This window comes from Ambystoma mexicanum, chromosome 14 (assembly GCF_040938575.1).
Source record: "Ambystoma mexicanum isolate Mex_15411 chromosome 14, UKY_AmexF1_1, whole genome shotgun sequence".
NCBI lineage: Eukaryota > Metazoa > Chordata > Amphibia > Caudata > Ambystomatidae > Ambystoma > Ambystoma mexicanum.
Genome location: NC_090940.1, coordinates 617,216,471 through 617,242,902, shown reverse-complemented (window position 1 = coordinate 617,242,902; position 26,432 = coordinate 617,216,471). Strand labels below are relative to the sequence as shown.

Sequence of the window (26,432 nt, the reverse complement as noted above, 5' to 3'; positions counted from 1 at the left end):
ACATAAATACATACTGGTTGTGGTAGATTATGCCACTAGTTACCCGGAGGCATTCCCTATGAGAGGATTAAGTGCCCAACAGGTGTGTCAACAATTGGTTCCATTTTTTTCCAGAGTTGGCTTGCCTAATGAAATAGTGACAGACCAAGGTCGCAATTTTGTATCAGGAATAATGCAGAAGGTGTGCCAACAGTTACATATTAAACACCTACGAACTTCCATCTACCACCCACAGATGGATGGACTAGTGGAGGGGTATAAAGCCATGCTCAAAAAAATAACAGTCCCTTCAGGAAAAGATTGGGACCGTGTACTTCCGTGGGTCTTAATGGTCCTGAGGGACACACCCCAGTCGTCCACGGGGTTTTCTCCATTTGAACTGTTGTTCGGACATAAACCCAAAACGATACTGGATATTGCAAAAACGGAGTGGGAAAAACAAGAGGAAGAAACCAATCTAACAGATTACGTAATCGAAATGAAAGAACACCTCTGAAGGTTGAGAGACTTGGCCAGAGAGAACCTAGGGAGAGCCCAGTCATCCCAAGCAAAGTATTACAATCAGAACGCAAGGGTGAGATCCTTCAAAGTTGGTGATAAGGTCCTGTTTTTATTACCTGACTCATCAAACAAAATGCTGGCTCAGTGGAGGGGGCCATATACCATCACAGCTATAGTCGGTCCAGTGAACTACCAGGTGGAACAACTAGAAAGGAAGGAGAAACAACAGATCTGTCATATCAACCATCTAAAAAAATGGAGAGAAGCCGACTCGGACAAGCGGGGGATGAATCACATACAGGTTACAAGTACAGATGCAGCCTTCCAGGCTATCAACTGGGGATCTCAACTCCACCAAGAAGAAAGACAAGAGTTGAGAAAAGTCCTAGAGCCCCTGGCCGATGTGTTCTCATTCTATCCAGGGAAGACGACTCTTGTGGAACACAAGATCAACACGGAGCCAAACCAAACAGTAAGAATAAGACCTTACAGACTTCCAGAGTCAAAAAGAACAGCCATACAAGCCTAAGTCGAAGAGATGCTGCGTCTAGGGGTGATTGAACCATCCAACAGTCACTGGTCCTCACCAATAGTGTTAGTCCCTAAACCTGATGGGTCCACCAGGTTCTGTATGGATTACAGAAAACTCAACACCATATCCACCTTTCAAGCATACCCCATGCCAAGGATTGATGAGCTAATAGAACAACTCAGCACATCACAATACATCAGTACAATAGATTTAACGAAGGGCTACTGGCAGATTCCTGTGCGTGAAGAAGATAAATTGAAAACAGCGTTTTCCACGCCAACTGGTTTATACTAGTTCACAGTATTGCCTTTAGGTCTACATGGTGCCCCAGCAACCTTTCCGGCATTGATGAACTAAGTATTGGCTCCACACACACAATACAGTTTGGCATACCTGGACGACATTATTGTATTCAGCAGAACATGGGAGGAGCACCTGGAACATTTAGTGAAAGTAATCACCTCCTTAAGTACAGCAGGGTTACACATTAACCCAAAGAAAACCATCCTCGCAGCCAGAGAAACTAAATATCTGGGCTACATGGTTGGAAGTGGGGTCATCAAACCTCAAGTAGACAAGGTGGAGGCCATTATGCGGTTACCTATGCCCAGCAACAGGAAACAAATAAGAGCGTTCTTGGGGTTCGTAGGATACTACAGAAGATTCATTCCTATGTCTTCTACCATTGCGGGACTCTTAACCGAGGCCCTAAAATCCAGTTATAAGGGTAGCGTGGTACAAGACATTTCGGCCATAGAGGCCTTCAAAACCCTAATATCCACGCTACCGGTGTTAAGGTGTCCAGACTTCTAAAAACTATTTTTTGTACAAACAGATGCATCTGGAACAGGACTAGGCGCTGTACTATCTCAAGGAACAGAAGAGGACTTAGTACCAGTATCCTTTATTAGTAGAAAACTTCTACCACACGAGATGGCGTATTCCACTTTGGAAAAGGAGTGTCTATCATCAAATGGGCCATTGAAACCCTAACATACTATCTATTAGGAAGGTCCTTCACAGTTTTCACTGACCACGCTCCTCTACAATGGCTGGCCACTCATAAAGATTCTAATCAGAGTCCTCCGATGGTTCCTCACACTACAGGCGTTCTCATTTAAGACAGTACATAAACCTTCCTCATTTCAGATTGTCCCTGACTATCTGTCCCGGAGCATGGATCGGCCCGAGCGGCTCGATTCCTCGGGGGGTGTATGTGACGGCTCGAAGTCGGAGGAAGGGGCCGTGAGGAAGGAGGAGGTGGACTCCGAGGTGGAGACGTGGTGGGGTGCCGACTGCGGCTTGCACGCTTCCCAGTTCGAACCAAAGCCAGCTGCGGGTGACTGCACAGTTGGTTGCGCACAGAGGAGGGAGGAGATTGGAATCAAGAGCGCGGCTGTGGTCAGGACCCAGGCGAACAAGGAGGGAGACGGCCAGAGCCTGGCCTGTGCGTCGCGACAAGAGAGAGACCCGGGTTTCGTGATGTCGGCATGCAGCCCCTGTGAGGAATGTGACCACCGGCTCCGCACGCGGCAGAGAAAGGAAGGTCTGGGTGCTATCAAGACGGCACGCCGACACACAACCATGGCTCGGGAAAGGGCGGAGAACCCATCTGAATTGCCACAAGAAAGACAATTAAAAGTCAAGCATAACGCTCCCCAAAACAAGGAACAACGAAGCCCCAATACACTTCAGAATCCTTACCTCGTGGCACGCGGGTGGAGTGCATCATGGCGAACGGCCTCAAGGAAGGAAGGGGGCAGGGCTTGGGGGGGGGTTTATCAAGGTTTAGCTGGGTAAAGGACTCTGATTGGCCCAGAAGTGTCCAGCTCCTATATAAACCAGAGAGAGATGTAGGACTAATGGTGAATTCTCCACTTCTTTGCAGAACCAACTGGAAAGCGAAGCAGCAGGAGCTTCTTACCATTGGGCTTACAAGGACTATGCCCAGATTTAGTCCATATTCCAGAAGGAAGCTTACAAGGACTGCCTCCCAGGCACTAAGAAGGAATACTTGGAAGCCTGACCGAAAAGATTAATTTCTTTATTTTTTTTCCCTTTTACCTGCTATAACTTGAAGCTGTTCAAAAGTCAATAAAGACTAGCATTTTGGTTATATCAGCTGCCTTGTCGGAGTGATCCCTTACACTGGCACCAAACCGATTGATACTAAACAAGACTATGTCCTACACTGCCACTAAAACTGGATCCGCTTTCGGCTTTACCTTCAAGGAAACCACTGTAGTGGAAATGATTAATATTTTGAAATCTATGCATCCTACTAACTGCCCTGGTGAACTACTCCCATCCAAACTTATTCTGGAGCACAAAGAGCAGTTTGCGCCCTTTCTATGTAGATTCGCCAATGCCTCCTTTCGATCAGGCAAAATTCCCCAGCCATTGAAAAATGTTGCAGTTTCACCATTATTAAAAAAAGCTGGATTAGATCCTTCTGATGCTGCAAATCTAAGACCAATCACGAACACCTTGTTTCTACTTAAACTCAGACAAGGTAGCCACCATCCAACTACAGGATTATGTACAGATTGCTGATATTCGTCATAATAAGCAGTTGGGTTTTACAAGTCACCATGGCAATGAGAGTGCCCTCCTAGACCTACAGACTTTTATGCTCTCCAAGCTGGAAGAAAGTAAGTCGGGGCTGCTGATGTTGTTGGACCTATCAGCAGCTTTCGACTTGCTTGATCATAACATCCTCCTTGATAGACTGCAGTCGGTTGGGGGCCTCTCCGCTAATGCCAGACTGGTTGAGATCATTTTTAGAGGGTCGACGATCCCAGGTATTTTGGGGGGACTGCGCCTCTGAACCACAACCATTGACCTGTGGAGTTCCACAGGGGGCATGTCTCTCCCCTTTATTGTTTAATATTTACATCCTCCCTCTTTGCAATGAATTGGAATTCTTTCAGATTTTCTTTTGCAACTATGCGGACGATTTCCAATTGGTCCTTGACATCACTGGTAATCGTGATACTGACCAAAACCTGGTTGAAGAGGTGTATCAATTGATACAAAAGTGGATGTCTACTAATTGGCTCTGCCTAAATGCCTCAATGACTGAGCTTATGCTATTCGGACCCTGCCAGGCACTAACTAAACTGGACCAGGTGTACTCAGGCTTTAGGATTGATGGCAGTGACATTAAAGTCATACAGAAAGTTAAAACATTAGGTACGTTTATGGAGGGTAGCCTAGATTGTGATGCTCATGTCACAACTATCTCCAAGAGCTCCAATTACCACCTCAAGGTGCTCAGACAGATTACCCCACTTGTTTCCATTGAAAGCCGCACTAAACTTGTGAGAGCTGTCATTCTACCACGTGTGGACTATTGTAATGTAGATAGAGTTGATGAGTGGATAGAACGGATGAGCGGACAAGTCGATAAGTGTACAGTGAGGATGAGTGTATAGAACGGCTGAAGGTATAGAACAGATGAGTGTAGAGATGAATATATGAAACAACATATTGCTGTTGAGTGCGTAAAGGGTACGAGTGCGCTGAGGGGATGAGTGCGTAGAGGGGTCGAGTGCGTAGAGGGATGGGAGTGCATGGAACGGACTGGAGTGCAAAGAAGTGATGTTTATAGTAGGGTTGAATACAGAGAACGTGTGAAAGACCATACAACTCACCATATCACATCACCACACTTACTCTCTCCTTTACATCACCACTCAACTAGAACACAGAGATACTATGACACCATTCGGTATATCTGTTCTCATACCAACATCTGCCGCTCACTCCACATCACTCTAAGTAAACACTGCTGGTTACTCACCCGCCAGCCAGGCGTTCTCCTCAGGCCTAACGCAGCCACCTCCGCTCTGGATAAATCCTGCCAGAACGAACACATACTCCTGATCTCTCAACCACCACACCTACCGCTAAGAAGCAGCTATTACACTGATAACGCATATAACACATACCCGGTGCCCACATGCACCTTTTCGATTCTCTCTACTCTCTCTACTGATCTGAACTTCGGTTCCCAAGGGCGTTCAACCTACCAGCGCCTTCAGACCATACCAATGGTATATAAGGCGCTATATAAATGCAAAATAACAATAACAACAATAATGCACTCCTATGTGGGGCAAGTAAAGCCGGCATCCACGAACTCCAAAAAGTACAAAATAAAGCCATCCGTTTCATCTTTCAGATGAAATGTTCAGAACCGATTACCGCTGCCAGAAAAAAATACACTGGCTTCCTGTAGAGGTCAGTATTCGGTTTAAGCTACTTACCATTTGTCATAAATGCGTCTTTGGGACTGCACCAATCTATCTGAAAGATGTTATTAGTGTCTACCTGCCCACAAGAAGACTCAGATCAGCGGAAGATCTCTTACTAGTCCAACATCGTGTGAAACGATCCTGCAGGCTTGGCAGAGCGTTTCATATCCAAGGCGCCAAGGCCTGGAATGCGTTGCCGGCTACTCTGCGTAAAACCGGGGACTTATTCACGTTTCGGAAACGCTTGAAGACCCATCTCTTCCATTAGTACAATCTTTCACTGGTAGCCTGCCTTCATCTGTCTCTCGGCGCCTGGATGCCTACCGGCTTTGGCGCGGTATAAGAAAAAATAACATAACATGGTCCTCCCACGTATTCCTCATCGCCCCTCCCAACCTACCCCCTGTAGAATGTTCAGGCATTAAGCTTTATGCTCCTTCAGAGTCTGGTTCTGTCTGGCACTCACTGATGCTGGTATTCTGTAAGAGGAAAAACGGAACTGAAGCCAACATGCACTACATGTGCTATATATACCGATGATGACGTCAACCCTGGGATGGAAGCCCTTGAGGCAAATCGCGTTGACCGCATTGACACACAGCGCCTTCTGCCAAAATTATTTTTCCGAAGCAGCTGAAGCTGGAAGGATATGTATCAAAAGATGAGGAATAAGTTGGAGGAACATCCAGTCAAAAGAACGTTACTGGAGTTGCTGAAGGCACTCTTGTTCCGAGGAGAAATCGTCCAGCATTTAGGGGCGGGGTTGCACTTGTGGGTGGGACCAGACTGCTATACAAAGGAATATTTCTCCTCTGTGAAGGATACAGTTAGTTAAACGTGGTTGTACATTTGAGTGGGGAACGCCCCATAGAACAGGTTATTTTAACCATGTTCGTCCTCCATAGAGGGTCGCCCACACTTGTGTAAATTAATACCAGACGCACTAATTTAAATGGTTCTGAAAAAAACACAAACACCAGCCAACAATTATTAAATATCAGTATCAATCAAACAGTATACAGATACATATTATAGGTTAGTTCACCTTACAGATAAGGGGACCTGATGTATAAAAAAAGTATTCATTTAGTTTAAGTGTATAACCTGCTTATGAGTTAGAGAAAAGAACATCAGGCAGGGCATTCTTACACTAACAGTGTCACATCTCCCAACGGTACACCTCTTCAGACCCTCCTGCCAGTTTTGCTTGGTATTCAAAACATACAAATATAATAAAGAATCTTGAAGATAAAACTGCAACAAGGCATTTCACACAGATGGGAACTCCAAATTTGAATTTTTTAATATTCAGACAATTTAACAAAACGTATCTTAATAAATGTTTGCCAACAAAGCCAAAATGTACATGTTCTTTAGTATTTGAACAATTGTTTCCAACTGCTTTATAGTATATACATTCTCATTTTGTTCAATCGCCCATTAATTTCAACGGTACGTTAAATTCAACCAATCCTATTAGAAATGTGAGAAAACCACACTTTTAGAAAGCCAAAACCTTGTAACAATTCATGTAAAAGTTAAACAAAATGTAAGACAAAGTTCTTCTTAAGGTTCAATATCAGTTGTGACCAGAAGTAAGAAAATTAGCGTCCTGTAGTATTTGTACGCGCCTCGGGACTCACCCTTCATCAGGAATGCAGACCACCATTGTCTTGATAACTAATCTACAATAATATGAGTAACCATTAATCAAAACCTGGTGTAATTTAGTTAAGTCCAAAAAAATGAGAGAAATATAACCTTAAGTCCAGATATTTTCTGCACAACCGGAATCCTGTCAATTTCCAAGCGATTAATAAGTATATCGTTATGGGTTTTCCCTTTTAAATCGATTCACCATAAGTACAATCTTCAATCCATCTAATATAACACTGTAAAATAAAACACTACACTTCAAAAATAATTTTCTCTGGTATGCCAAGTTTTAAGAATAAGGCCTTTAATGGTATAAAACCCTCTCCTTTTGGTTAGAGGTGTATTGGTGACAGGTGTGTAGGTGTTTGGGGGATTAGAGAACATAGAAGGGGAATATTTTCAACATTACAATTAATAATATTAAATAGGCATGCACATTAAACCAAAGAATGTATCCAAAACAACCCCTGTTCTGCCAAGCCAGAGACATCTGGGAGGGTACACATAATGGCACCTTAGCTCTCTTGTAGCCTTGCACACTGCCTCTTTCCTGCAATGTGCCAATCTTGCACCCTCCAGTCAATAAGCAATGTGCTGCAAAAATGCTCCAATAAATAAAGATCTGTACCACAGAATTTGCCATTTCATGCCACAAAATTTGCCATTTCATGCCGTAATATCCTGGAGGGTCTGCAAAGTCGAAGGGCAACATTTAAAGAAGCAAACCTTTTAAGTTTGCTTACATGTATCAAATATTCATATCAGAAACTAATAAGCTGACAAAAACAGACAAGTGAAATAGCCAATTAGGCTAGAGTGGTAAATTACCAGAAAGGGAAGTGTGAGCAAAATAGTAGTGCGCCATGGACAGAATTCATTTGCCAGAATGACTAATGTAGAGAATTGTCAAGAGTGGAAGTACAGACAAGTCTGTGAATGTAGGAAGTCCTAGCCGGAGAGTACACCAGGTTTACTGGGACATTGGTATTGATAAAGAAGAAAGACCAGAACTGTCATTGTTAAAAAATACATGAAGAAGGATCCAGGTGAAGGGAGACACCCTCTGGGGTAAGGAGCAATATCCTTGAGAGATTTTTTGTTGAAGTTACTTCTTGCTTTACCCATTTGAACATTTCTAAAACACTGAAGGCCAGGGACATTCTCCTTTTCACTTTATGATGCATTTCCTTAGAATGTGAGGGTCAGAATAGTACTTTGGATACAGGACAGTGTTGTTTTGGAAATTCTGACCCCACCAGATCCTTAATTTTTGAGTTTAGGTAGGGAAACGCGTGTAGTGCAGGGACAGCAATGCCTTTTCCCAACCCTTTTTATTTATCAATAAAAGTCTTAGCCCAAACCATGTCTAACTTGTGTCCGAGTTTCATTCCTCACTCCTCACATTACTGATAACATTGTAGATGAATTATCAAGGGAATGGTGGTATGCCTTCCTGAGGCAGGGTGAGTCCTGAAACCTTAGAATGACTACAGGACATCAGTTTTCTTTACTTCTGGTCACAGCTGAAATTGAACCTTAAGAAAAACTGTTGTCCTAAATTTTGTTTAACTTGATGAATTGCCATTATTTTGACATTAATTATTACAAGGTTTAGGTTAAAAAAAAAGGTTTTCTCCAATCTTTTCTACGATTGGTTGAATTTAACGTGCTGTTGAAATGAATTGGGTGATTGAACTAAATGCGAATGTATACACTATAAAACAGTTGAAACATAATTGTTGAAATATTAAAGAGCATGTACATTTTGGCTTTGTTGGCTAACATTTAGTAAGATATCTTTTGTTAAATTGTCTTAAAATATTTACAAATTCAAATCCGTGTACAACGTCTACTTGCATTTTGTTCTGCAAGATTCTTTGTTTTTAATTATTTGAGGAGGTTTCATAGCCGAGGGAACCCAGATGCACTTGGGAATCCACACCACACTATGCACTTGCTCTATCAGAATTGTCCCTGGACCTAGAATGATGGCAACAAATGTTTGTCTCCTGCCCCCCTCCCTTTACTTGTCCTTTCCACCCAGCACTATCTGAAATGTCGTCAGACGTAGTACGATAGTCGCTTGTTTTGTTCCTCTCCCTCCGTTCTCCTCCCTCACCTCTTGTTAATCTCCAACTCTACCAGAAATGTTGTCCAGCCTAGTATGGTAGCCGCCTGTCTGTTTCCCATTACCTTCCTATCTGTATTTTAGCTCTTGCACTATCTAAAATGTCGTCCGGCCGAGTATGATAGTTAATTTCACATTCTTGTTGTTCATGGCCTGTAAGAATGTCATTGTTTTTTCCCTTGTTACCTCCCTTGCCGTGAAGCGCTTTGAAACACATTGTGTATAGGCACTATATAAATAAACTATCATATCATAGATCATATGACGTTGGTACAATACAATTAAGGAATTGTATTGAATCATTGTTTTGAATAGAAGTATTAATTTGTGTGACCCCCAACAACTGTTTTCTAGTCTTGCTTGGTATAACCAGTGGAGGCAGGTTATGTTACGTTATGTCACATATGTTTTATATGGCGTCAGATCGAGTGGCAAATGTCCAGCTTGCACAACTGCTATACTGCTAGACAAAGTGGAAAATGTGATGATCAATGGAAAAATAAGATACCACTCTTCATTCGTGCAGGCCTCAAAATCTTCCCTCGCCACCAGCCATTGGCTAGTGATTTAATTGACCCTGGGCAAGTCAGAAATGGTATTCTGTGTTTGTGGAGGACTGAACAGGGCAAGTGACTTTTTATTCCTCTCCAGTAGCTTGCAACATGAAATATTTTGCCCTATATAATACAGCCATAACCTACCAGCCTCCCAATGGGCTGAAGGAATTTGCGGATAGTTTGTCGGAGTGTAGCCCATCCTTGCCTTTCTAATAAGTACAGTCCGAACCCTGTACTTTGAAGACTCGAATGTTTGAAGTTCCTTTGCAAAGCACGGGTCAGAAGAATAGACCGCTTCTGCGTACTGGGCAACCTTTCATATGCATGTGCAGGTCTTCTTGTCCACTTAAGTTTGAAAGCAGAAAAGAAGGCTAGGCAATTTCATTACTATTGCGTAACGAAACCTGTAGCTGGGCCTACGTTCTGATTACCCAGGACCCTCTCTGAGTTTTGAGAGGGAGGATTGACTATTTGATGGCTGTTGCACGTTCTAATGTTGCCTCTAGGGCTTTCCCTGTCTTCTCAATCACAGAATTGCTTGACCTGAAGTTGTCTATGTTGCGGGCCATTTTCGGCTGCTACCTAGGTGTGTATGTACACCCTGTTTTCTGCATGGGTTGCCATCTAGTTGAGGCTTCCCTCACAGCAGGTGACTAGGCTCGTAATCTCTGGCATTTCTTCAGTTCCCAGCTCCTGACGTCCCTCATCACCTTAGCAACTTGGTTCGCCTCTATCCATGCAACGGTTTTTTGGAGAGCCCTGTTTGCAGCTTGTTCCTATGGCAAGGCCACTGTTCACCCTCAGATCTGTCTGCAAATCCCCCATTGCTATACTCAATACCATTGCTTCATTTGGAATTGGGAGTGGCTCAGTCCTCTCGGCTTGAGCCAACAAAGAGGTGTCTTGAAAGATGTGGAGTATATTTGCTCCTCTGATTCAGATTATATTGGTGGAGGGGGCTCTCGGAAGAGGCGAGGGAGATGTGTTGTGTGTTTCTCCTTGCACCCAGGGACACCATCGTGCTCAGCCTGAGCCTCGGAGTAGCCAAACTTAACATAATCGATGGGGGTTAAATGCTCCATTCCTTCCTAATAAGGACAGCCAGAGATCTTCACGCATGCACGGAATGATGTCTTGAAGTGGACTTGCAAAGTGCCACTCTCAAAAGGACTTGTACTCAAAAAGGACTCATTGTAGTGCTTTCGAAAGAACTCTAGGCAAACGGATTCACATTAGTGTGCCTGAAGGACACGCCTCACACAACGTACTCCGAAGTTTTGTTTCAGTGTAACTTACTTAACAGTAGTAGAGGTAGTACTAACAGATATGGTGCTAAAGTACCTACTGATACTAGTATTGATATTACTTTAGTAACTCCATTAATGATACAAATATCAGTAGTGTTAGTGAGTACTTCCAGCACTAACGTTACTAGTAATGCTGATAATTGCAATATTGGTAGTACTGTTTGCTAGTACAGATGCTCTTATGACTGATAAAAGCCCTGCTACCAATCGCGGTGCAACTACCAATAGTAAAGACAGGGCGCAGCGCAGTGTGAAGTTCTGTGTGTTTGGCTGTGCTAGCAGGAGCCTTTGGATCCCGGAACATACAGTGTTCTACAGTCTGCCCTCACTTTCACTGTAGGAGGAGGAGTCACCAACACAAATATACCATACCGGTGCGGAGCGCCGCGCGGTGTGTGGCTCTGTGTGTTTGGTGGTTGATGGGAGGTGTTGGGAAAAGCGTGGAACTGACCTGCGCCTGATTGGACCTTACTGCAGGAAATGTTCTGGCTGGCCGCGTTGGGGCTTATAGTCACTTTCTCAGGTACGCTGCATTTAGATTTTCTTGTGCTCCATTTGCTGAATCCACCTTGATTTATGTCCACCTGTAAAAAACATTGTTATGGGCTGCGTAGCGCCGGGCCAGCAAGGGGGAAAATGCGCACATAGCTCTTTACAAAGCAGGCTAAACCATGCTGTTATTGAGATTTCCAATAAAGGGAAGAAAGACAAGGAGGGATGGGGACAAAAGGCGCAGTGGGAAATGACCCGCTTCTTCAAGTAACCTGCAGCCAATATGCCCAAGGGTGCGGTACCCCCACGCACAGTGCCAGGAAAACCTTGCCATCAACGCCTTACAAAGTGAAGGGATTATAGAGCCGGGTGGTGAGCCCAGGAAACTCTTATACAATTAACAAGGAGTCCTTGCTAGACCTCTGCCTTTCCCTAACCCGGAACTCCCTGAGTCCACTCTGCAATACCGCAAATAGCAACCTGCCCCCAAATCTCACTGCCTCATATGCCTCTTCCTCAGATTATAGCACCAAGGATAGCGAAGCCGGAGGGCTGCCTTCACCCATAGACTCTATTTGCCATTCTGCCCCCCCCCCCCATCAGCTACAGCTAGTTCTATGCAGCACATTGAAGCTAAGATAGAATCACTTCTGCAATTGTGTGCAAGCCTGGCAATGGGCCCGTCTGAATTATGTTCCATGGGGCAGTTGGTTGCTTACATGACTGGGCAGTCTCCCACAAGTGCCAAGCCAAACCATGCTACGCTTGAGGCAATCCTCACTGATTCAACAGGGACAAGGGGGGGTTTGTGTAAAGGTTGACCTCATCCCACAGAGGCAGCCACTGAATGAGTATGACACCGTCAACATCATTGCTTCCACAGAGGACCAAGCTCTGGATGCCCTGTGTGTCAACTATCTATGCTGGATAGCTCGCTCGCTCTCCCTCTCCCTTTCCCTCTGCGATGAAACTATGAAAGAATCCAACATGAAAAAGACCATCCCTTGACCTATGGCAACTCGGGGTAAAAGCCCCCAAACAATCCCTGTAATACTGTGTAGTCTCTGTGTTGTGCCCTATGGTCATATCTAGACCACACTACTGTGTTGTGCCTTATGGTCCTTATGGTCGTATCTAGACCACACTACTGTGTTGTGCCTTATGGTCGCATAGTGACCACACTACTGTGTTGTGCCTTATGGTCGTATCTAGACCACACTACTGTGTTGTGCCTTATGGTCGTATCTAGACCACACTACTGTGTTGTGCCTTATGGTCGCATAGTGACCACACTACTGTGTTGTGCCTTATGGTCGTATCTAGACCACACTACTGTGTTGTGCCTTATGGTCGTATCTAGACCACACTATTGTGTTGTGCCTTATGGTCGTATCTAGACCACACTACTGTGTTGTGCCTTATGGTCGTATCTAGACCACACTACTGTGTTGTGCCTTATGGTCGCATAGTGACCACACTACTGTGTTGTGCCTTATGGTCGTATCTAGACCACACTACTGTGTTGTGCCTTATGGTCGTATCTAGACCACACTACTGTGTTGTGCCTTATGGTCGCATAGTGACCACACTACTGTGTTGTGCCTTATGGTCGTATCTAGACCACACTACTGTGTTGTGCCTTATGGTCGTATCTAGACCACACTATTGTGTTGTGCCTTATGGTCGTATCTAGACCACACTACTGTGTTGTGCCTTATGGTCGTATCTAGACCACACTACTGTGTTGTGCCTTATGGTCGCATAGTGACCACACTACTGTGTTGTGCCTTATGGTCGTATCTAGACCACACTACTGTGTTGTGCCTTATGGTCGCATAGTGACCACACTACTGTGTTGTGCCTTATGGTCGTATCTAGACCACACTACTGTGTTGTGCCTTATGGTCGTATCTAGACCACACTACTGTGTTGTGCCTTATGGTCGCATAGTGACCACACTACTGTGTTGTGCCTTATGGTCGCATAGTGACCACACTACTGTGTTGTGCCTTATGGTCGTATCTAGACCACACTACTGTGTTGTGCCTTATGGTCGTATCTAGACCACACTACTGTGTTGTGCCTTATGGTCGTATCTAGACCACACTATTGTGTTGTGCCTTATGGTCGTATCTAGACCACACTACTGTGTTGTGCCTTATGGTCGCATAGTGACCACACTACTGTGTTGTGCCTTATGGTCATATCTAGACCACACTATTGTGTTGTGCCTTATGGTCGTATCTAGACCACACTACTGTGTTGTGCCTTATGGTCGCATAGTGACCACACTACTGTGTTGTGCCTTATGGTCATATCTAGACCACACTATTGTGTTGTGCCTTATGGTCGTATCTAGACCACACTATTGTGTTGTGCCTTATGGTCGCATACTGTGCCCTGATTTTGCTGCCCACATTGCATTCTGTTTCTAGTTGTGCCATGTTGAACGATACCCTCGCCATGCCTCAACAATCCACCAGCTCACCAGCTGCCCCACTGGCATTCCTCTCCAACATTCCTCCCACCTACTTCCTACCATCATTCTTCACTGAAAGCATCCCCACAGCACGTCATCCTCCACCCAGCATAACTTCCTACACCAGACCCATCCACACCAGGAACTAACTCCTAGGTCTCCGTTCTAGATACCCTAGACTCACCCACCAAGCACCTCCCACCACTCTTAACACGCCTAACACGCCATCCCTTACAGTCAAAACACCCTTACCTAAACCCACCATGCCGCACCCCATCCCGGCGACACCACTCAACACCACCCCTACCTCGGCCCAACACACACACAACCTACAGTGTGCCCTCATAAACGCCAGATCCATCCCTGCCCATGCCATTGAAATTCACGAACTCCTAATTAGCTTGGACCTCGACATCTTAGCCATCACCGAGACATGGCTGCACAGCGCTGCAGGGCCAGCCCTCAACCTTACTATCCCACAGGGGTACGCCATTATCCGGCAAGACCGCCTCTCCTCAGTAGGTGGTGGGGTAGCATTCATCCTGAAAGATCACCTCGAGGCCAGACAAATCACCTCCAATCTAGGTGACAACATAGACTCTCTAGCTATAAAAATTGCCCTCTCCCCTAACTCCACCATCACCTTCAACCTAGTCTACCGCCCGCCCGGCCCCCTAACAGAGTTCCATGAGAACCTTGTACACCGCCTAACAGAAAACCTAAAACTCACCTCCAAAAGCATCCTTCTAGGTGACCTTAACCTGGGGTATAACGATAAAAAGGACAAGCCTGCTAAATCTCTTGCACTAGCCTTAAAAGAACTAGGCTTCGACCAAAAAATAACCTCACCCACACACAACAAAGGCCGTATCCTGGACTGGATAGCTGACCACAACTGTCACGTCGACATTAGCTCCATCACCCCGACTCCTTGGTCAGATCACCACCTCATTCACTTCTTTATTCCCGCTGTATCTAACACAAACAAACCTAACCCCATCCCCCCAGCACTGGCAAGATGTGTAAAAAATCTCACTAAAGATAAAATTACACCCCACCTTCACATCCTCTCCACAGACCTCAAGTCATCTGACCCGTCAGAATTAGCAGATATCTACAAGAGCACCATAAGCACCGCCATTGACGCCATTGCCCCCTTGCAGACCAAAAAAGCCAAAACTATCAAACACTCAAATACCTGGTTCTCCACTGAACTCAAAGAACTCCGCTCACAGAAAAGAAAAGCTCTAAACTCCTGGCAGAAATCGCCTTCCCCAGCCACCCTATCCTCCTACAAAAAAATCACTGCCCAATACAAAAAAGCCATAATCACAGCTAAATCAGTCTCTTATAATGATAGAATTGCTAATGCAAGCTCCGAATCCAAAGAACTCTTCGCCATTTTCAACGAACTCACCACACCGGCCACCAAATCACAAGACATTGTTAAAGACCAAATCTGGTGCAACTCCATACAATCTGCCTTGTTAAATAAAATTGAACTCCTACAAACAAAAATTAAGGAGCACCACAAAAACCTATCACTGCACCTCAAATCTCCCACCACCACGAGCCACATGCCCACCCCTAGTTCGGGAACCACATCCACCAAAGCCCCCACTACCCCGTTCAAATTCAGGGAAGTCACAGAACACGAAGTTATTGAGATAATGAACAAGATCAAACCATCCAATTGTAAAGGAGACCCCTGCCCCGCCAGCCTGATCAAAGACTGCACTGAAACACTCGCCCCTTTCCTTAAATCATTCATTAATGCCTCTTTCAAAACCAACACTGTCCCTGACAGTCTAAAAGAAGCCTGGGTGCGCCCGCTTCTAAAAAAAACCACCCTCGACCCTGAAGTAGCTACCAACTACAGGCCCATCACCACTGTGCCTTTCCTGCTCAAGATACTGGATAAAATGGCCTACACACAAATCCAGGATTATCTCGAAACCAACCATATCCTAGGAAAAAGACAGTCAGGCTTCCGACCAGGTCACGGAACTGAGTCAGCCCTACTTGATCTGAAAATACAGCTTGCTGACACTATGGATAAAGGCAAACCGGCACTCCTTCTCCTACTGGATCTATCTGCCGCCTTTGACCTTGTCAACCACGATATCCTAGGCATGCACCTAAAAAATGAAGCACACTTCTCCCCGGAAGCCATTGCATGGGTGGCCTCATTCCTAAATGGCAGACTCATGAAAGTCTTCTCAGACACTGCCTCGGCAACCCCTACCACCATCCACTGCGGCGTCCCACAAGGCTCCTGCACCGCCCCCACTCTCTACAATATATTCACCCTTCCTCTCTTCAATGACCTCGACTGTCGTAACATAGCGTATACCAACTACGCAGACGATACGCAGGTACTACTCCCTCTAACTGGGACCTACGAAGAAGATGCGACAGCATTAACCAAAATCTACACAGCCATCCAAACCTGGATGGCGGCCAACGGCCTCTGCCTAAACGGGGACAAAACCGAAATCCTCATAGTAGGGACCAATGAAATTCTCAACAAACTCCCCCCCCAATACAAATCCTTCAACATCGACAACTCCACCATCTCAGTCTCCAAGACTGTTAAAACCTTAGGCGTTCACCTAGATGCCTCACTATCTATGTCTCGCCAGGTCAACGCCATAGCCTCTTCCTCGGCACTTACCACCAAGATGATAAATGCTGTCAAGCCTTTTCTCTCCGCCAAAAACTGCCTGTCCATCGCCAGAGCCACTATAGGTACAAAACTAGACTACTGTAATGCCCTGTTCCTAGGCACCTCCGCCCACAACCTAAAAAAACTCCAAATCACGCAAAACAATGCGCTCCGGGCAGCACTGTCCATTCCAAAAAGAGAACACATCTCGCAAGCAAGGAAAGATGCCCACTGGCTACCCGTGAAGGAACGCATACTTTTCAAAGCCATGACCATCACACATAGATGCCTATCCCTGGATGCCCCACCCTATCTCGCAGAAAGAATCACACCGAAAGCCTCCATCAGACCCACCAGAGCTCACCGCACCAACATGATTGATGTCCCCACGTTTCAAAGATCCAGGGCGGGAGGAACCAGCTTCCAACACCTTGCACCTAAAAACTGGAACTCCTTACCTACCTCACTAAGGAACGAAAAATCATACCATACCTTCCGTAAAAACCTCAAAACCCTCCTATTCCGCTAAAGTCTTCCACATGCACTCTCATGCTTGCATTGTAACCACAGCATAGCATAACCTCTAAGCTCAATGTTTATTACCAATGTGAAATGTACTCGGTAACTCGGTTTACATCTGTAAACACATTCCTATGCTTGTGTTCATGACTAAGTCTGCTGTAACAGCGCCACGATGCCCCAGGGCAGTTCTGTGCGCTTTATAAATGCAAATAAATAAAAAATAAATAAATAAAAATAAGAAGGCCAACCCGGGTAGCTAATGGCAGAGTGTGAGCAACCCCTGCCAGCCTTTACACAATTACCAACAGGGCAGGGGATGGTTCGGTCCGACAGGTACAACTGCATGGGCCCCTGGATAAATGGCTGGGTGACGCGCATACTTCGGCGACTGAACAACGGCCTGTGACGGTCCCCATTTGCAAAGGATCTGTGGGTTATCCAGATAAGCCTGAGTCTAACATTAAAGCAGTGAACGCAAAGGTTCGCTCTGTTACCATGGCCAAGCCTAAGTGTCCTGTATGGCCTAAAGTGGCCCCCTCTCGCTGGAGGGTGAGAAATGAAGGGGTGAGCAATACTAGTCTTCTTACTGCCCTAACACAGAGTGACTACCGGGAAGAGCTAGTCGGCACAGACTTGGGACTCCAGTCCTCCTAGTGTACGGAGCCCATCGGGCGGCAAGGTACAACACAGGTCCTCACTCATGATGGCTGGCTCGCGTATGTAGAGGCCTCACGGGTTGCAAGGTCCGCGTTTGTTTCATCCCTGCCAGACTCAGACTGTTATGCTGGCTTGAAACACTTAAAATGTGGCGAAAGATTCCCCCACTGGAAAACCCCCTTTTTTAAATCGGACTTGGTTACTCGACCTAATGCATCACATTCCAGACACATCTAATATCACAACAAAGGACATAGAGGACCTGGAATTGCCTACCTTCAATAGTGTGACAAACTGGGCCCTGGCTGCTTTTGCTTCACCCATGGTGGTGGAACACGTTTGTAAACACTCCAGGGATTTTCTGTTAATGAGATTCGACGTTTTATGTTTTCTGCCAGACTCGGAAATGTTCCTATGCCCCTGAATCTTCCCATATGGCATATGTCGACGGGGCAGTGGTTGAAGTGCATTGCTCTGATCATGGGAGAATGGAAGAGAGGCATGAGGGCACTTGGATTACTCCTCCCCATATGCCTTGATGAAATGAAGCCCCTTCTAAGGACTTTTAGGATTATGTCCTGGAACTCTAGAGGACACATCATTTTTTTAAATAATCGAGCAGTTCTTGATTTTATGATGCTAAATGACATTTATATTACAGAAGACCTGGCCCACCTCCCGCCTTGACCTGGATGGCTATTCGCTGTTCTTTTTACAACCCCCCCACCCCCGTCCCCTGACCGAAAGCTGGCCTCCCGGGGGTGGCTTATGTATTGGAGTGAAAGCCACCTATCAACTGAAACAGATCACTATGGCACATTCCAAAGAGAACCTATTGTGTGTCGCATGTACTGGGTTGCCTCCTGGTGGTGGCAGCCTGTTGGGGATGACCTTGTATGATCCGCCTGGTGGCATCCAAACCACTAGGTTCAAGAAGGTCCTTATTGATTCCCTTTGCCTTTGGCAACTACAACATCCTGGGCGGGGGGCGGTATAGGTGGCAGGTGATTTCAATGTGGACTGCTGTGACTGTGCCAAGAATGACACAGGGAATGTAGGTATACAAACTAAACATCATATTCAGGGTCAAGAATGGAGGGATCTGTTGAGGGAATTTGATTTACAGCTCCTGAACCTGTCGCCCAACAAAGTACACCACGCCTGGTCAAATGGCACATACCATAGCTGCCTTGGTTTTATTTTTGTGAATGGCTCACTTTGTAAATATTACCCTATGTTGAAAATACACAATCGTCCCAATGAGTGACCATGCTATATTGGATAGGCCAATATCAATGTGTACAAACACTCCATGACACCAGGAATAATGTATGCATTGGAGGTGCTTCCGGAGAGCTCAGTGGGTTGGTTGATGCACCTGGAGGTGAAAATATCACGCTCATTGCTGGGCTTGTCCCCTCGGCACAAGTCCAGGCAATTAGGCTTGAACTTGGCCTACGGTCTCTGAATTCACTTAGGAAGGTTGCTGTGTGTAAGTTGTGGGCTCTTAAAGACTCTCATAAGCCAAGCCTCTTGAACCTTACAGTGTGACATTCACAAAGAGTTTCCAGGAGTGTTTGGTTCAGAGAGATGGAACAAACCGTTCTGAGACATTTCTCGGACATTGATGTGAGTGAAGTACCCAAGTCTGAGGTCGAATTCCATCTTGCCAAAATTGAAGAAAAAACTTGGTACCAAGACCACATATTATCTCTACGACCCAGATATGTACAATACTCCCATCAAGGTCTGTTTGGGAATACACCTCGCAGCTACCTCACTATGCTGCGCTCACCAGGGCTGGTTCATTTTATTCTCTTTCTAAGGTTTGACATCCTGCCGGTCTTGGGTTACACCGGAGCCTGCGACTCTGCAGGATGTGCAGAGACGTGGCTGAGACCACGCAACATATTCTAACCCAATGCCCTAGGCTCCAATGCTTGTATGACAAAGGATATGCCAAGTTTAGAAATGGTGAGCATGACCAATTTTGGAGTTTGCTGTACGGGACTGACTCGCTTGTTGTAACCTCGGGGGCCCATCATATTTGGAATATTGTTAAAACCAGATTACTGGACTGAATGGGTCTATAATGCTGATTTAACTTCGTAATTCTGTATATTTTATTAAGAAATTGTCCTGAATTGAAAGTTTAGATGTATTTTATGTTCTATTATGAATGGTTTTTTTATATGTTGTGTGAAAGGTTAATTAAGCAAATGCACTTAATCAAATAAAAAACATTCTAAAGACATTTAGTACTTCAACTAGAGTAGGATTACTATCACTACAAGTAGTACTAATATGGCTGCTGATACTTGCAATACTGGTGGTGTTACCGACAGTGGGACTATTGCTTCTGATGGATCTGTTCTCACTAGAAATACTATTACTATTGGTGTTGCGTCTACTTTTAATGGTAATACAGCAGATACTAAATGCTATATTAATACAAGCGCTTTTGCTGATACTAGTTTTACAAGTACAATTGTTACTTCTGCTGTTAACGCGATTATTTATTTTTCACTCATAATTACTGGGGTATTTCAACTTTGAAATCTCTTTCCTTCTGAAACACTAAAGTGAGTCGTTTTTTACACTGACAGGAGTCTTTTTCTGTACGAGTCTGATACTCGGCCCACTCGCCTGCCCGTCTGCAGTACAGTAATGTTGGGGGTAGCATGCCATTGCCACAGTCAGCAGCTGGTGCAATGCCTGCCTCCCTTTTATGGAAATAGTTTGGTGAAATCACAGAGCCGTGCACCCCTCAGCTAGATCACCTGTGAATGTCACTGGAGCACCCTTCACAGAAATCCTCTGCAGCAGGCAGGCAGGCTGCCAGGCCTGTGAAAGTAGCCTTCTGTGTCATCTACTTTCAGTAGACTCTGAAGTGGCTCTTAACTTTCAGCCTGAAAGTCAACAATTGCACTCTGTGCTTGTATGTGCTTTCAGGACAAAGCCCTTGTGTACACTGGAAGTAAGTCCACTGCCTGCCTCTGAGGACCTCCAAGGTTATGACCACGTGGGCCGAATGCCTCCCCAAGATTAGCGGGATAATGAGTCTAGCAGTATGGGGAAGATCCCCTGGTCACCCTCGCTTACTCCCTGATCAGGGCTTTGGAAAGTCACGTGGTGGCAATTAGGGACATTCCCTTTAAGAGGCAACAGCCCTAAACCTTGGAAGTAGAGACCATATGGGATAGGGGATGTCTGGCTTTCTCCTGCCCCGAAGCACAGTGCTTTTGCTTCTACTCAAGCTGGTGATTTCGTAGCTACAGGCTCTTTAAGGGAATCGAGGGACAATGATCTGGCCGTGCTGGCCACAGATATTCTATCCACAGGGGAAATGAGGAACGCAAATTAGGGGTAGTCTCCCGTAAACCAGCCGTCAATTGAACAAGGCCTCCACCTTCATACCGTTATGGACAGATAGGGTTAGGGAGTCTACCCTCGGGTCAGGGTTGGGGTGTTGCGACCAGAGTGCACCACCCAAACGGAGGGGCTAGCCAGCCCCAATTCTCACTTTAGGACTAGAAACCATCCTCGGAGAAGGGTAGGGGCACCAGCCAGACATTCTACCAGTGATCTAAAGTGGAACGGAAAATGGGCAACCACAAATGGCGACCCTAGTTCTTGAAGCTGCAGTCGCGCAGACAGTAGACACCCACCTAGGTTTGGCAGGTTGGGAGGGGAATGCCCAAGCGGCAGGGTAAGTCAATCCGAAGACCCACAGCAGGACAATTAAGCTTAATCCAATCCACCACATCTGAGTATGCCCTGTATCCTCTCTTTGAAATCTGGTCTCAATAAATATAGCCCTCTGCTCACTGCCTTGCGCTGCTATCCAGCTCACCCTCTGCAATCTTACTTCCTTCCTCTTCATGCTGAAAGTAAGTGCAGCAGCCTCTGTTTTATTTCTTTTTATCTAGCCCGGGCCGCGCCCAGTTATAAAAAATACCCCTGGCGAGAACTAGAACTCAATAGAACCACCCCACCATCCCAGACGAGCTGTTCTGTTGAGGTGCTGAGCAACCTGCAAGTGGTTAGCACAGGCGATGGAATACACCCTGTGTTCTTAGAAGGGGGACTCATCTTATTAAACACCCTTAACCTTTAATACTTTCCCGATTCCCCTGGCGTGAGTTCCGTCTAAGCGGGGTCCTGCTACGTCAGCTCACCCTTCCTTGGAGAGGTCCCAGTGATCCGTAGGGTGAGTCTGCTGCAACAGATCCCCTGCCTAACCTCGGGTACCACCCACATGGAGTGTGTGGCCAGAGGATGGCCTCTGTGGGTGAGGCCATCTTTCTAGGCAGCCTCTGGCCGGCTGCCACCCTATCCCGGTACCTCACGCCAGAGTACCTCGCCTCTAACCCTATTTAATATAATGGCCATTTAAACGTTCTATCCATACTTAACATTTACCCTACTTAACATACCCCCTAATAATTACCCTAACTCCCTCTACTTAACATGTAACCTACTTAACATTTACTTAAAACAACTGTACACATACATATATACATGAACTCACAACATAAAAAACATAAATTGCTATGTCAAATGGGGTGACTGCTGCAGTCAGTCACCCCTGCACAGTACCTTGAGGTCTGTCCTGGGCGTTGGCTCTGGGCAAGGGTGCAGGGCTGTGAAGTGCTGTTTGTAGGCTGTGGGGACCTCTACCCTGATTTTGCTGGATGACTGGAAAGGGCTTGGCCTCCTCTTCTTACTTAAGGGTGGCCCCGTCCATGATATGGGCCCACCCGATGTCACCGCTGCAACCCACAGCATGTTGGAATTACAATGGGTGGGCCGTGTTGGCTGGGGCCCACTCGACATCACCACCGCAACCCAATCTTGGACTCGGGCAGCGGCCCTGTTGCTATGGGGATGCTGAACGTTCACCCCCACGTGCCGCGGCCTCCTCATGACCTGCCCCCTCAGCAATGCATCGTTGAATGCAGGGGGCGGGCTACGTCTTCACCCTGGCTGCTCTGCTGGTCAGCCCAGGGCTTTCTTCACCCGGGCCACTCAAAGGAGCAGTCCGGGACTTCACCGCCACCTCTTAACCTAGGTTGGCCACCGAGTCCAACCCGGGACTTATATTTTCACAGCTCCACCCTCCAGGGTGCAGCGGGCTTCGGCTGTGCCAATCTGCTTCACCTTGCGGGCTGCTCCTGGCATACGCATTCCGAGAGGACAGAGCCCGCCTTGCTAGCCACGAAACAGGCCTTTGGGAGCATGGCCGGGCAGCCTGGTCTGGGCCGCCCCACGCAGGGCTGTTCTTACTGGGCCCAGGCAACCGCCTCCACGCTGCCTGGGGCGTAAATGTCTCTGGACCCATCAGATCTTGCCCCCGGGTGGGCCGACAGTCGCCAAGCTGCCTCTGTCGTAGCAGCTCGGCCCCTCTGCCAACCGTCTCTGGGGGGCTCACCCATGCACCGCCCGGTGCTAATCCTTTCTCTCTTCTTCAACTGTCTTTCTTAACTGTTCCTTTTTCAAAATGCCTCTGGATTCTCTTCTCTCTCTCCTGCCTAGACCATTCTTGGATAGGAGAGTTATTTTCTTTTCCATTGTTCATTTCTTCTTTACTTTTTCACATTCCATCCAGCCCCATGGTGGGCTAGATGATTCTTCCCAAAAAACACACACAGAACATACAAACAAACGCTCACTACACTTTAATAAAAAAATCTTGTATTGCACTGGTGTCTGTCTTTTTTTTCTGTGTGTGTTCCTTCAAAGGGCAGGCATGCAGCCCCACTAGCTGGGCCCCGTGGGGCCACGTGCTAAATAATGCTTGTAGCCTTGCTTGTTTAACCCTAAATCATTATCCCTAATTCACTCAGTTATGTGCTATTTTGCGGTCTGAGCCTTCAAAACAGTGGATGGCCATTTTGTAGTCGGGCACAAGGGTCCGGCGCACCCCATGACGAGAGACTCCTGGTGTCGCTGGTCTGGTGGCTTCTCCTCTATGCTGCCAAGGTCGCTTGTGGCCACACCTTTTCTGCTGCTTGTCTCAATTGCGGGGCTTAGCCTGCACAATCTTTCTCTGTGTGCCGGTTTCCCTCGCCAGGTCGGGAACTGTAACACTTCTCGGCTATCTGTTTCCCTGTGCATCTCTGTGGTGGACTTCTCTCCCATTGCTGGTTCCTCTCAAACAAGGATGTTTAGTGGTCTTTCCTCTGGCTTAGTCCTCCTCAAACAAGTGTCTCCCTGGTAGTCGCCTATCTGGGCGCTCATTCCTCCTGTTCATGCAACGCCCAAGGGTGTGCTCATCAAGCAGCATCTTTCCTAGTGTTTCAAGGATGGCCATGATCCATACGTGGATGTACTCGGGCAATCCATGGGTAGGGGGCCTGGTTGCAGGTACTCTCCCTTTAGTAAGCAGGTGATGGGGAGGGGGAAATAATGCAGTGGTGTGAGGTCTCAAATAGGGGCTTTGGGAAATCCCTCCACATAGCAGAACCCTGTGCACCCCAAGGAAGGGATGGCTTATGGGACTTCGTCACAGCATATAACAGCAACGTTAAAATATGTAAAATAAGGGTGAAACCAGGTATGTAGTTGTCTTGGCAGCCTTGCAAATGTCTGTCTTGGGTTGATTAAGCTACGTATAGAGTACAACTGCCCTCTTAGAGACCATTTCCTGGAGAAAAAGGTTTGCATTTGAGCTAATTAGCATACCCACAATGCCTTGCTGTTGAGGCTCAGAACTGGAGGTGAACTTCCAGCAATGGCTACTAGGTGGCGTTGTGCAATGTGTGACTTCGCTCAACTGGACTTTCCTCCTTTCACGTTTCAGGTGCCATTGTTTTTAGCTTGGCTGGAAGAGATCCACAAGCTCTTCATTTGTGTTTGTGAAATTCTCACGTGGGAGTCCTGCCACCCGAATGCCCAGTTTGCAGCAGAGATCATAAAGGGTCTTTGTACAACGTGCCTGTCTTTGTAGGCAGTCATTCCATGCACAGCATTCTTGATTCACTGCCATCAGCTGCAGGCCTGAGAACATGCCATCACAATTCTACAGATTGTGTCCAGTACACTGCAGTCCCATTAAAGGCTGTGCAGGCATCCAAGACGACGCTCTGACGGCTCAAAAATATTTTAAAATGGCAGTGCAAAAAAGATGGTGGTGTACGTATCCCACAGTAGTTGGTTATGCATTAGAGACCTAAAGTCATAAATCCTCAGACCTGTGCTTCTAGACTACAGAGGTTCTCTTAGCTGAAGCAGTAGGGCAGGATCTACAACCTTTGGCTCTCCAGGTGCTTTGGAATACAACTGTCAATATCCATAGCCAACAGAGTCAATGTTGAGGGATCATGGGAGTCGTAGTCCAAACCATCTGGCCAGCCACTGGCAGCAGACACCAGCATGTGGGACTTTGGCCTAGCGCATGCTCCCTACCTGTTCCAATTTTGTATGTGCTATGTAGTCTCTGCATGGTAGAAGGCCCTCTTATCAGCATTGTAAAGCATTTTAGCTGGTTTGTGTGTTGTTCAGCACCATATGATATAGTCTCACTTTGATAGTTTTCTGTGCAATAATGCTGTGGATACCCTGAGAATGCAATAACACGGATAATGGCTTCTTTGTGCTTTCATTCTGGGCCGCAACACGTGCAATTGCTGTTCTATGCAGCAACGTTCAGCGTGCTCTTTCTCTAAAGTTGTAATGAGCATAACTCTTTTTGTGTTCTAGTGTTCCGTGAGAAGCCTCTGCTGCCCCCGAGTCGAGCTCAAGCTGTGGTGCGGGCAAGACCCCCTGCTGATTACTCTTATAAACAGTCTATCCTCAAGCTGCTCCGAAACCGGAACTTTATCCTGCTTGTCATCTCGTATGGTAAGAGAGGTAGGGGCTCGTGGTGTATGGGAAGCGGAGGGATGGCCGTGGGAAGGTGGGCTATTCTGACACTGACTGCGGTTTCTAGGAGTTGGAGAGGGCCGCATGTTACACAGTAGGTTGGTTTCTCAGACATGACCCACTTTCCACATCTGTCCTGTTTTCAGAAACAAGGTCTATGTTTCTTTGGGTCTGCTCATAGGGGAGGTAGTGTGTGTGTTCCCGGGGAGTGGTAGTGGAGGGAGGTAGGGGTGATGAGGGAGTTTTGGGTTACTTGATGGGAAGGTAAGTGGGTGATTCTAGGCATGCAGAGATAATATTCACTTTTGCCGGTGATGGCAAGGACCCAGCAGCCTCGAGAAAATGCAAAACATGTAGTCTCTTAATGAAGGTGCCCTTCAAACTCTTCAAAGTGGCGGGAAGGATGGGTTCTATTCGCTCAAGGAGGTATTTCTATTCTTGATCTGACAAACATCTGAGGGAGTGCAGGAAGAGGGTCTCCTCCTTCACAATGATGGGATCATCGGGTGTTCCAAGTAGATCATTCATATTCAGGAAATGTCCTCTTAATAATGCTTCTGAAAGGGGGTTCCCCAAACATGCTCTTCTTTAGATGTTTCAATTTGAAAGCCTGCAAAGGTTGAGGTTGTTTGTTTTCCAAGTTATAGAGATGCCAGGGCAAATAAGCCACCGTACTACCAGGATTGCTCCGATAGGCTGTTGAGCAACTCATGCATCCAACATTACATTTTGTATTAACGTAAAATTCTCCAAATCTGCCTTGCAGACACAGCCCTGTTATCCCAACACTTTTTAGGACCTATCTGCCTCCTCCATT

At 46.3% G+C, this 26,432-nt stretch overlaps 1 protein-coding gene across 2 annotated transcripts in view; it reads left to right on the top strand.

Moving 5' to 3' along the window:
• The window catches only part of FLVCR2 (FLVCR choline and putative heme transporter 2), a 322,375-nt gene that overhangs the window by 146,060 nt on the left and 149,883 nt on the right, over nucleotides 1–26,432 (top strand). For both annotated transcript variants that reach the window (XM_069638046.1, XM_069638045.1), the window contains one exon: nucleotides 25,454–25,594. In XM_069638046.1, coding sequence (XP_069494147.1) covers nucleotides 25,454–25,594 — 141 coding nt within the window. The remainder of the gene's footprint in view (nucleotides 1–25,453; nucleotides 25,595–26,432) is intronic.